Here is a 13,021-nt window from a genome sequence, read left to right on the forward strand (position 1 = left end):
TCTTGACTTTCTCTCTCTGTCTCCATTCCGAACAATTCCACAACAAAATAACGACAAAGAAAGGAAACAATGAAAAGTACAGCTTTTTTTGTTTCTTTGACTATTTTTTTTTTTTTGTTTCTGCTTTCTCTTTCTTAACAATTCGATTTTGTGTGACTTGGTGCGTTTTCGCTGTCGCATTTCATATTCTCCAATTCAAATGAGAAAAGTATTTTACATAACAGAAGTTAGTAAAACAAAAGTCGCGCTTGGCTATATATTACACATTAAGTTGAGTTCAAGTGGCTCCATTGAGTAACTAACACGAAACATTTACATATATTGACGACTAACGTGGAAAAACAGCGTACATTACGTGCTCGATATTTATTGCTTAGATGACTGTTGATCCCGACCAGAAATATTTTACCATACACACTCTCTTCGTGTTGATATCACTGACATGGAAATAAGTTATTGTTTTGTTTCATTTCCAGCGAGTGAAATGTGTTCATTTTGTGAGCTATACAATTTTCACCTGGGTCAGTTCCATCATCGAAGCAATCGATTCGAGACAAAAAAGAAATAAAGTTGTACATAAACAACAGAAAAAAGAAGAAATCAAAATACAGTTTTGGTCAGTTGGATTGTTTTTTCCGTTAATTTTTGTTTCGTTAGTCGCTTTGCTGTTTGTCGAACGCTTTTCTATACGTGAGCGATAGACATAAAGAAAACAAATGCTATGCTGCACTGTCGACGACAACAACATCAACGACGATGAAACTGAAATGAAACGAAGAAAAAGGAAAGAAAAATTAAAATATGTTAATGGTGTTAAACACGCTTCATGTGGCATTGGGACTCGGTCCAATAACTATGTAGTAAGTACAGCTTATCACATTTGTCCAATCAATACTTGGAGAAGTGAAGTTTTGTGAAAATGAATGTTGTTGCGGTGTTTACAGTGGCGGGGTGAAAGGATTTTATACTACTCACGAATAGAGAAGAAAAAGAAGAAGAAAAACAAAGGAAAAATGTCCGAATTGTGCAGCATTTCTTCGTCTCGATGTGTCATAAAGCTTTGATTCGCGCGAGCGCCCAACTTCAAACATATGTATATGAATTCGGACAGCTTGTCCATTTGCAATGGCATGAACGGCAACAACATGACTACGCACTCATACTTTTACCATTCACCAGCGACAATATTGTATTTTCTAACTCGTAGAGGTTCAAGGTCTTCCTATCCGAAACATATTAATTCATTTGTCTTTTCTCTTTCCACCACTTTGTCCATATTAGAGTTCATGCATTGCAAAAAAGAAAAACAAGAAGAAGAAGAAAAAAAACAAAAGAAACGGAATAGATAAACGATGTGACCACCAACCGTTCCACGTGCTTTCGTTGCAACAATGTATATATGTGTAGGCAATATTCATGAGCGTCCACACAAAATATATGATTATTTATGATTAAGTGCAGACTAGCACATTATTCAATTGCACGTTTATTTAACTGGCCACTTGGAGCCCGCCAACTACTCCACGAACAAACCGCTTTCTTTCACTCTCATTCTCGTTTGTCCAATTTCTCGTTCATTTTCACCCGCTCTGTATATACCCTTTCGACAAACGTCGGTCGCAGTTTTTCGCACCATCAATTTCGTGAATGAAGACAGGCCATTTGTTGTTTGCTTTTTTCGTTTTTTTTTTTAACTATTGATAACAACAGTTCGTTGGTGCTTTGCATGGAATGCGATCCATATCGTATGATTTGTGCACGTTTATCGCGTCTCGCCAACAAAATCGAAACAATTGAGGCAACAGCATGGTGATGGGACTGAGTGTGAGTGCCATTGTTTCCGGAATGTATACCGTGTAATTAAATGAAAAGAAATTATTATTCACATTCTTCGCAACAGACGAAATGCAATGCAAATCAAATCAATAAACAATCATTTTCTATATGAAAAATGCTAGATGATTTTGATTTTGATTATGTTTTTTTTTTTTTTATGAAATCAGCAGCGAGAAAAAAACGCATTCGAATTGATTTCAATTTGTTCTGTCGCGTATGAGCGGCAAGCAGCTGTGAAAATGGCGAAAACAACAACAATGCGACAACCATTCGAAAAAGAAGAAGAAAAAGAATAATTGTGACTTGCATTCAATGTATGCACATTTTCATCGCATGTGCGAGTGCAGAACCTCCTGAAAAATATGCTTAACTGTTCAAATTAGAATATGCCCTTGTACTCTGGTCGCTTTGATGCAACAGCACAGCATAACCACTATTTATTATACACAAAAGGTGGGCAAAATGCTTTTACACGTTTAGCAAAATTATGGAAATTGTGTGTGCAAAGCCAAAGTGTATGGAAACATGCTTATTGTACAATTTCACCATCGTTCATTTGCAGTCGTCGCGCGTTAAGTAAATGAATTGTAATAAATTTGTTGAAAATGATGGACATTGTATTTTGGCTTGCTCATTTCTATCGCTGTTTTTCACGGAAAACCATCCGGCACTGGCTGCTAACCTTTTACATTTTTGTTTCATTCGGTGGTGGTGCAGCGACAAAGAGAGAAAGAGATGTGAGGGCAGAGCAAGCTCGATTAGCTACTCGATTCGAGGTAAAAACCATCAATTTTGAATGCTAAATAACACGGTCTTTAAACACAAGATTCGGCTAATTGCTTAGAGCTTCTAAAGAATGTACTTTGAAATGAACGCGAATTGAATACACCAGTATTTTATCGCTCTTCCATAATCTGCTTGACTAAGAACAGTCACTGGTTAACATTGAAATTCTGTAATCGAGCAAATAAACGAAATGATAGCAACATCAGTATTGTGGTTTTACTTCCTTTACAAATTCTTTGGTTGTTTTTTTCTTCAGTATTTGCTCTAAATTATTACCACTTAAGGATCATATTATCTTCTTCGTATACATTACCAACCGAAAATCTGTATAGATTACGTGTAGAGAAAGAGGGAAGAATAGAGAATAGTGACCAACACGCACACCGACTGAGCGCACCGGAAAAAAGTTGAAAATTATTATTGCTAGCACACGGAGTCGTGCTCGCGCGCGAACACAGTAAACGCTTTTAAGTAACTCAATATTCGAAAATGTAATGTTATCACATCGGAATGGCTCCGACTATAGCATTCAGCATTTCCTTCCGAACACCATTACGACGTACAAAAACTAACAAAACGATTAGTACCACCAAAATCACATTGTATATATTTAACTCAACGACTTTTGGATCCAGCTTCTTATTGTTGTATCTGATACCGAAAAATAGACATCTCGCCAAGTTTTATTGTGATAAATTCAGTACGCAATTCCTTCATTTTTCTGTATTCTCAAATGTGTTGGGTGTATTGTTGTGATACACAACAAAGATAAAGATGATACTCGATTTCTGGTTTGGTGGAGTCGATATTTTTATTTATACGTGTGCACTTATTTACTTCCATTACACCCGCTTCTCATTCAATCTGTTTGCGTAGCTATTAAATGGAAGAAGTTCTCGGTTGGCCGACTGCTGTGTTTGCCAAATTGATTCATTTTGTGATTCCTTATCATTTAAATCTTTTAGTTTTATCGTTTTTCTCATTACGGCCATGTTTAATCATTCATTCAATTCTGAAATGTGATTCCATGTTGATTGTTGAAGCATTTGCTCAATTTAAAAACTGTGATGATTCGATTCAACTCTATATTGATGCCGTTAACAGCATTGCATTATAACCGTTGATGAAAATTTAATGATGAATGAGTCGGTATAGGGTACGAAGTACTTCACAACACAAATGTCCTTGCATTTTTAATCAACAATCAAGTCATCATCATGATCGTCAACAACATCGCAGGTCAGGGTATAGTTATGCAGTTAAGTTTCAATTGAAGCAATGGGTTGGACGTTAAGCTTCGATTACATCACACACACACACGCAAAGAATGGAATATAAATGAATCCACTGGAGAAGAAATGAAATCCTGAATGCGAATGAGAGTGTGTAGAACTGTAGATAGTAGCGCAGAAAGAGTTTGAAATTAAATTGAAAACTTTGTGTAAAAAAAGAAGAAAAAGTAATAGACTAAAAAATTGAGTACAATATTGCACATTCATTTCACTAGAGTGAATACACAAATCCATATAGCAACAATGGAGTGGTGATGGTGGAGCGTGTCAAGAAGAAAAATATGAGTATTTGTTGTTTCTTAAATGGAATTTGCTGTTTAACTTTTTCCATTTTTGTGGTAATTGAATACGAACAGTTGCTGCTGTGCTACTGGATGGGATCGTGCTGGCGGGAGAGAGATACCATATTGTATGGAGGAATTGTATCACATGGTTTCACATATGGCACGGAATATTTATATTGGCCAAACAATGAACAGAATGCTAAAACTTGTCCTGCACACCATCGCAGAGAGAGAGAGAGAGAGAGAGAGAGACATTCAGGCATATGCAGACGGGGAACGGTATGGAATAACGAATTGGATACAAACAACGAAGTTTTAGCAGTGGAATTGAAATTGATGTTTCTCTTGTTCATGTTTTGTTTGGCAGCCAATGGCAAAACGAACACCGTACAACTCTCACCAGAAACACACAATATTCGAATAACGTCATTCGCACTCGTCTTCTCTCCCTCGTTTTCTCTCTTTCGCACACATTCTCTCCGGCCATTGCTAATGCTGCTGATTCTGGTATTACTCTGCCGTCACTTCTGGCAACGGTGGTGGTGGTGGTGCACTTATTTGGAACGAGAACATAATGAGAATAATAATGCAGTGCCGAGTAAACAACTCGTATCATATATCGTTTTACGTTTTGTAAATGAGTAAATTGGATATTTCTTTCAATTTCCCACGTGATCACGCTTTTCATCGAAACACAAACTTCTTTTTCATACATTCTTTTACGCCAAATGAATGTAGCATGTATGTTCTGATTATACAATTTGTTATTAAATGTGTTGTTCCATTTAGCGAAGAAATTATATGGTTGCTGAAGAGTGCGAGAAGAGGTACTTCGGCTGATCCACTTTTGCGAAACACATTTTTTTTCAACCAACCTCACGTAGACTGTCTGATGTAGCATTCAAGATAATGAATAATTCCAATTAGAATAATAACAAGTATTCAATTTTCCATATAATTTTATTTTAAATAATATTTAGGTTCACAAGGTCTTTTGATTTTGCTGTTGTTGTTTACTTTGTATGTATTTTAAAAAGTTTTACTATGTAGTGCTAAACGAAAGATAATAAATATGGATATGGAAAATGTTAATTGGTCGGGGAATTCGAAGGTACGAACAAAATGAATGAAAAAATAAAATAAAATGAAACCGAATTGTTATTTAGAGTAAACTTTGCAATGTCAAATCCTTTCGAACGGCATTGTTGTATCCTTCCTTATAACGATACCAAATGGGGCTTTTAACTATTTGGTCACGTCCACCTTCTTGTACTGGTAACGCTACACGTTTTTCGGTTATGCGACCGAAAAAGTCCTTTGTTACCTGAAAAAAAAATGCAGAAAAAACGTAACGGTCAAACAAGTTGTGTCAGGCTAATTGTGTAAAAGTCACTAAATTGAACGCTAAAATGATCGGCCTTTCAAAATTGCTTTCAATAAAAAACAAAACACTTTTCCACTAGTTTACAAAATACAAACAAGCCGAATAGATAAAGTTCGAACTGATTAAGACCTAAAATAAACATATAAAAAGGTCACGCCAAGTTACGAAACGATGCGATAATATTTTTAATGATGCAAACAACAACGCATATTCAACGCAAAATTTTATTAATTTAGTTACATCTTAATCGATGATTCCTCTCGTCATGTACACATACATTCCATATATATGTGGAAACTTTCCTTGTGTTTTGTTATTGTTGCACAATTTTTTTTCTGTGATAAAAAACGTTTTGTCTCATTTTGTTGATTCTATTTTTGATCTTAATGAAATCACACGAGTCTTTTTTTGTTAAACACGTCAGAAATGTGAATGCAAATGCCTTGTCGTTGAGTTCAGTATGCACAGTTGCATGTGATTGATTTTTCAATTAATAGACAAACGTTATCAAGTGGCCTGTAAACATCTCATTCAGAAAGGGCGCTCGTGATTTGTGATAACATAAAATCTAGTCAATACACTGATGACAGCATTATTTTGAAAAAAAAAAAAAAAACTTATAAAAAAAACCGATGTTTCCGCTCGGAAGTAATCGGAAGTAACGAAGTAATTTGTTGCTGGTACAAAGAGCGATTGATATTCGATTTTCAAAGCATACAGACGAGCGTATCGTGCAAGTTGACACGTATCAAAACGACGACGCACTGGCAAACAGAATTATTAAGTACTAACAAAGGTGTTTGTTATTATTGATTTTTGACGCTTAATTTTCCTGGCACAGCAACTCTGGGCATGCAATACAATGAAATTCCTTTGCTTTCTCGCAGCCGGTCTTCTATGCATGCACTATATTTTATTCTGGGTAAGTTGAAATTTATTCCCATTTTTTCATTATATTTCCAAAGAAAATAATTTAAACAACAAACTTTCTTACTTTTTTTTAAAATTAGGTCATGTGTGATTGCTGTTATGGTTATAAGCCATAATAAAATATTGACAAGAATAATTTGTGATTGGAGATATCTTTGGGACAATAAAATGTGCATAAAACCGGCAATTTTAAGAAGAAATAAATTGATTTTGTTAGAATGAAAAAAATTTAAAAATATTAAGTGTTTAATTATTATATAAAAAAATTGTATAATTCGTGTGAATGATATATTTTATCAGTTGGCAGACGAAAGTTCAATTACGAAGAAATCAAAACGAAAGCATCATACTTATAATTTACAAAATTATATAATATTGTTGTTCGAGCAATTTTCAAACAAAATTTGTTAATTTTTCGAAATTTGAATATTGTAAAAGGACATACCAGTTCTTTCATTTTCATTCGCATATTGACGGATTTTGTGTTCAATTTTTGCAAGTGATTTTGTGGCTTTGGCTTTGATAACGGCGCTTTATTCGACTTCGTTGTATTCACGCCACCATCCTTCGGTGCTGATCGCCTCATCGTTTGCAATTCCACTTCACGCGCGATTATCTGCATATTAGAATAGGTCAGTTCGTTTGTCCATTGATTAACTAAGGCGAAAAAACCCGAAAGAAAACAAAAAAAAGTCGGAAAAAATAATCAGTGGCAATTTTCCAGCTGAAATTGGTGTTACAGTACCTTTGAAATTGCACAAAAAATTAATGTCGGGTTCAAGTTGATACTGATATGTTCCATCTGGATTTTTTGTTTGTGCATACGTTAAACCCAAATCAACCATGACATCAACTGTATGTGCTAGATCAGCTCGTTCTCTATGTTTCGAAATTAATTAGCATGATTTTTAAAAAAAAATAATAAAACGATAAGGATTCTTTTGATTAGAAAAAAAATCAATTCATGACTGTTTTTGACGTAATAAATGATTTGCCCTTACTTTGGTGTGAGCAACTGAAGTGACACCGAACGCAATGAAGGACAAATAATTTGTCGTATACTTGCTACTGCATCCGATATAATCGTTGGACTATTGGCCAAACTGCGAACCATCACCGACAAGCTCTTAACGAACGAAGCTCGAATTGTCTTTTGTGTACTGGACTTTTGATAGTACTATAGAAAACATAAAAAAGACGTTTCACGTTAATTATAGTCCGTGAAAAAAAAACTATTTTCATATTAATGGGTTTCATGTTTCATGATAAACACTTTCACTTGATGATGCATCTCACGTAGAATAGAGTTTGTTTTATGTAAAATTCATTACTGTCAAGAGTGAGATAACCTATGTGGATCATTCATTTCAATGACATTGCACAAAAGCAAGTAGACTTTCATGTTTAACGCAGAAAACCTGTGCACATAAGCAACATTCACGCATTCTTCCTCTATTCATAGCAAGTTGAATGCATCTTTTTATAGCTGATATAAATTGATTTTATGAGAGCAAATGACAAACAAAGCAGTGGTTTGACTTTGCCATCGTTTGTTTAACTAAATTTATTTACCTCAAAGCCTTGTGTTGGAAAAGTAATTTTAGGCCACGAAATGCCAGCAAACAGCAAATGCCAGGCAACATAAGTGTACGGTAAGTATGGATAGACACTGTAATTTTGTACGGTTTGAATTTGTGTATTCAATATATCGGTAAAACAAAACCATTCACCCGCTTCAGTAATGTTCAAGAGGTTGCCGTCGACTTTTTGCGATAGATAATTTTCGAAAACGCCATTGACAAGCCTGTATGAAAATTATATAAATAATTCCACATTGAACAAAGGTATATAAATCGTTTCACACAACGAAATTGCATTATTTTGAATGAAGAAAATAATTTCACATTTTTTCATTTTGTATGTATTACCTGTCATTATCGCCACCCATGTGAACAACATTTAGCACATGTTCGACTCTTGACCGCATTGACGTATCAACAGTTTGTGGTATTTGTATCGTTGTATCGACACTTGCACCAATTGCTTTACATTGAACCGGGTCAAAACCACCTTTATAACGTTGAATTTGAAATACCGACGACCAAATTTCAAATAAACCTTTTTGCTTGTCTTTCTGACCAATATTCGATTTCATTACATCAACCAAATCGAGCGGTTTACGGCTATTTGCAAAGAATTGTAACACCGATATGCATGAACGTACATCGTTGCCCGATTTTTCAGCAAGTGCCATCAATGTGGTCATATCAGTCGTGAGCCTCTCCTTTCGTGCAATTGCATATAAACGTTCGGCAAGACGTCCACTATCCAATGGTGGAAATGTCACAATGAAGGCTACTTGACGTAGTGGTCGCAACGATGGTGCATAAATATCATTACATATGCAAATTATTGGACGACGTAATATACCACTTGCTTTTGGCTTTTTGCCACCCGCTTTGTCAGTTGGTGCTTTTGATTTTTTCACTTCTTTCGTTTGATCGTTAATGAATTTCAACAGGAATTCAATTGAAGCAAGCGGTGCACCATCAATTTCGTCTAGAATTTTATTGTGAGGAGGAAATTATTGCATAAATTATATTTAGTATGGCAATTAATTCACAATAAAGTATGATGACGACAATTCCTACCTAATATTATGCAATTTGGTCGTTTCTCTTGATCCAATAATGTGGTTTGCATTTCAGTGCCATTTTGTAATGCCAATCGAAAACATTCCGGACTTCGATCGTCCGATGCGTTTATTTCTCGCACTGTATAACCAGCATGACGTGCGATTGTATGAGCTAGTGTCGTCTTACCCAAACCTGGAATTTTAAACATTCATATTGACGTTGTCTCGTGCTCAATTTTGTTTACTATTTTCAATGAATTACCCGGAGGACCACAAAGAACGGCGATTTTCTGAATCGGTCTTCCATGAGAATCAATCTCTGTTTTCAAGTCATTTGGACGATGTTTACGGAAACGAACACTTCCCACCTCAAAACGACCGGTTTTCTTGTTGAAATTACTTGCCGCATTCTTTTGTTCGTTCGTTAGGTCTTTCTCTTTCTGAAACGACCTGCAGATACATACAACAATTTTATCATGCTATAGTGAGAAAATTTTCTACAGAATCAACATGATTTTAGCTCACCTGCCAAAGACGATTTTATCCCACATCTTCAACCATGTCAGCAGACTACGGTTCGTGGATTCATCAGATAAAAGGTCAAAATATCCCTTTGGCTTGTACTTTTCCACCCATAATTTACCTGCATTTGGTATTGCTTCATTCACAATAACAACTTCGTCGATTTCACTCAATTGTTCTGCTTGCGATTGAGCCTGCTGTGTCATTCGATTTGTGACGATTTTTTGCGCTTCATTCCAAACATCGTCACTGTGTTCGCCCAGCAATTTACCAAAACTCTTTCGAAGCGTCAACTCATTAAGTTGATTCTTTTCAAATTCTTCGTTATGCATACGAACATAAATGCGACTTCGATCGGTCACCACCGGTATACATGGCCATTTTGGATACACTTCTGATAAATTTCTTGCTTTGAATTGGTGCAAAGCTTCGAGCTGCTGTAGTTTAGATTGTTTCATGATGTTATTATTTTTCGCTTGCAAATCGGCTCGAGCCGCCAAAATTCGTTCAATAATCATATTATCTTGTTCTTCTTCGGATCTTGCTTTCTTCTTGGCATTTTCCTCAACATCGTCCGAATAGAATACTTGTGCGGCTCCTCTCTGCTCTTCACGCACAATGTCATCAATATCGCCAAATAGATCTAAGTCCAAACGACGTTTACGTGGATTTTGTTCGATTGGCGGTAAGTTATTCTCAAATTCGTCGTCGTCGAAACGAAAACGATATGGATTTGGTGTATGACATCCATTGGCCGACGAAAATGGCGTTGAAGCCAATCGATTTGAATGGTTACCATCGTTCAATGGTGTTCCAAACAAGCGACGATTCACTGTGTCATTCGGTGGAATTTGTGACAATTGGGTGCTGTTGTGGAAAAAACTGTGCTCACCACGATTTGATGACGGTGTATTTTTCTCCGTGGGAAATTGCTGTGACAGAGGCTGTGATTGTGGCTGCGACATAGGCTGGTTCGTTTGCACCGCAGCGTATTCATCTAAAATGCATCCAAAGTCCATTTCATTAGTCTATGTGATTTTGATTCGGAATATACTGGCTTTACTTACAGAATTCAGCCATTTCCTCCTCTGTTGGATAATCCATTTTTGTTTTTACGTTTAATATACTCGCAAAAATTTACAAAGAATATTTCATATTTTAATTAATATTGATTTTCTAGAACAAAGCAAATAGAATGTTTTTCTTCGTGTTGTGTGTTGTTGACTGGACTGTCAACATTTTCGCGCTCAAATCATGGCGGAACGAATGACATCTGCTGTTTGTTAGGCGAAACATGTGATGTTCGAAAATCGAATTCACTACAGATGGGGTTGCTGTCCAATATTCGGTTTTTGATTATTTTAAAAATATTTTAAATCGGACGATAGAAAGAATTATGTCTACGAATGTATTTTTAAATTTGAAATTCACAACGTTTCGAAAATGGTATGAAAAATGTGGCTACATATTTTTTTCTTGCATTTGCATTTGAATCAAATTCAAATCGATGTGAAAGTATTCGAATATCATCAAAATCATGTAATTTTTACAAAATTAAATTTTGGGTGTTAAATTCGGACGCTTTCGTACAATTACGTTGTTTTTATACATGTAACACATATTGAAAAGAATTGGGAAAACTGAAAAATGTACGCTATAACAATAGCAGATAATTCATGTCAGATGGGCTGATCACTCAACTCAATGTCTGTGTTTATCAACTGAAAAACTCTGTAAAAAAAATTAAACGGCTCTGCTAAAAAACTGCAGCAGAAGCATTGGCGATTCCGATGAATCAAAATGTCAAAGCCGTTGTGATGAAATCAACTGTCAAACTCGCTTCTGCTGACTAAAGCAATACTGCGTATTTCACAACTGTGATCGAACACAGAAATTGAATAGTAAGATTTTCACTGATTTTTACTACAAAAGAACCAAAAAAAGTTCCGAAATGTCGTACAAGAAGATTGGCGAGGTAAATTATCATGGAATTATTGTATTAGATTTATTTAGTTTGATTTCCGCTAGTAATTTATCTGAATCAGACAATTTTATGATTATGTGTTTTGCGTTTCAGTTGTATTTGGCATTGGCTGAACTGGAAAATACCACGGGTGTCTTCAATTGTGAACGCAATGTCGCAGCCATTGATGAATTGAAAAAGCGAATCAAATTGGAGATTACATCCTTTCAAACTAATACAAAGCGAGTGAAGGATTCTCATGTGTTTGTCAAAACAATGACTGGGGGATGTTTGACAATCAAATGCTGTAGTGGCGTTGGAATCGGTCTTAAAATGAAACCCGTACTCTCCGATACAGTCAAAATGCTGAAACGAAAAATTCGCAAAATAGAAGGTATTCCGGTCGATCAACAACGTCTAATTTTTGGGGAAAAACAACTCGAAGATGACGCAACATTGGCTGAATGCGGTATTCAAAGTGGAAGTACTATACATTTGGTTCTTAGACTTCGTGGTTGTTGAATGTTGCATGAGTTTCAAAAATTAAAACATTCATTCGAACCGTATTGTTTGACAATTGAAACATTAATAAACTCCCAATCATATTTATCCAAAGGATACACATTTTGTTGTTATTCAAATTTTTAGCTTGAATTGTATTTTCATGTACGTGCATTTCATGTAGGGACAATTCTCAAAAATATTGTAAAATGTTAATGTTTTTGTTGAAGGTTAATTCATTCATATCAAACAAACTGAGAAATTATTTTAGTCATTTGAATAGTAAATTTATTACTAGAAAAAGGTAAGGAGACGAGGAGATATTATTGTTTAATTATTTTCTTAGATTCATATAATTTTATTTGCGTGGATTTAAACAAAATCATACATTTTTATCATGATTTGTCCCAATCGAATTTGGCTTCGACCAAAAATAGACTATGGCTCTGCTGTATTCAGACATAATGCCAAAGCTATGGAACTGAAAAAGGAAATCGAATCCAAAATCTGATTTGCAAACCATATGGATGATGACATAGAAGGTCATTTCAATCTGAAAATAAATTGCTGTCATGGTGTCGGTTTGTATATTAAAACGAAACACTGGATTACGATCGAGATGCGCAAAGCATCAATATTTAAGTTTTGGAGGAAAATTCTGATTATTCATTTGAATTGGAAATGGAAAGTGGCATACTATATTCGATACAGTCTCTTCAATGTGTTGCTGCAAATGAAGACTTCTGTTTTGGCATTTTTTAAGGTCTTCAATTGCAAAAGCAAGTTGAAAAGAAAATTTGTTGTTGTCACAAAATTGAAATGTACCATTCACATCTATACAATGCGACAGAAAAAGAAAAGATGGTATGCTGATTCAATTCATGGTAA

General features: G+C 35.3%; 2 protein-coding genes and 1 long non-coding RNA gene across 3 annotated transcripts; 2 read left to right on the forward strand and 1 right to left on the reverse strand.

The window, feature by feature from the left end:
* Window positions 1–5,139: 5,139 nt before the first annotated feature.
* Window positions 5,140–10,893, reverse strand: LOC116338192 (chromosome transmission fidelity protein 18 homolog). Its single transcript, XM_031763301.1, has 10 exons — window positions 10,737–10,893; window positions 9,673–10,666; window positions 9,410–9,597; window positions 9,164–9,340; window positions 8,441–9,071; window positions 8,085–8,316; window positions 7,514–7,689; window positions 7,258–7,391; window positions 6,958–7,169; window positions 5,140–5,522 (listed from the first exon to the last, which is right to left on the reverse strand). The coding sequence occupies exons 1-10, from the start codon at window positions 10,771–10,773 to the stop codon at window positions 5,361–5,363; spliced, it is 2,943 nt and encodes a 980-aa protein (XP_031619161.1). The 5' UTR covers window positions 10,774–10,893; the 3' UTR covers window positions 5,140–5,360.
* On the forward strand, window positions 5,931–6,748 carry LOC116338193. Its single transcript, XR_004200856.1, has 2 exons — window positions 5,931–6,504; window positions 6,593–6,748. It is a non-coding gene; the product is annotated as an uncharacterized LOC116338193 (long non-coding RNA).
* Window positions 10,894–11,492: 599 nt separating the features above from the next.
* Window positions 11,493–12,242, forward strand: LOC116338177 (ubiquitin-like). Its single transcript, XM_031763281.1, has 2 exons — window positions 11,493–11,644; window positions 11,747–12,242. Exons 1-2 carry the CDS (start codon window positions 11,621–11,623, stop codon window positions 12,152–12,154), a joined length of 432 nt encoding a protein of 143 aa, XP_031619141.1. The 5' UTR covers window positions 11,493–11,620; the 3' UTR covers window positions 12,155–12,242.
* Window positions 12,243–13,021: the final 779 nt, after the last annotated feature.

Source organism: Contarinia nasturtii, unplaced genomic scaffold (genome assembly GCF_009176525.2).
Source record: "Contarinia nasturtii isolate CC-2019 unplaced genomic scaffold, AAFC_CNas_1.1 Cnas_scaffold_350, whole genome shotgun sequence".
In the NCBI taxonomy this organism is placed as follows: Eukaryota; Metazoa; Arthropoda; class Insecta; order Diptera; family Cecidomyiidae; genus Contarinia; species Contarinia nasturtii.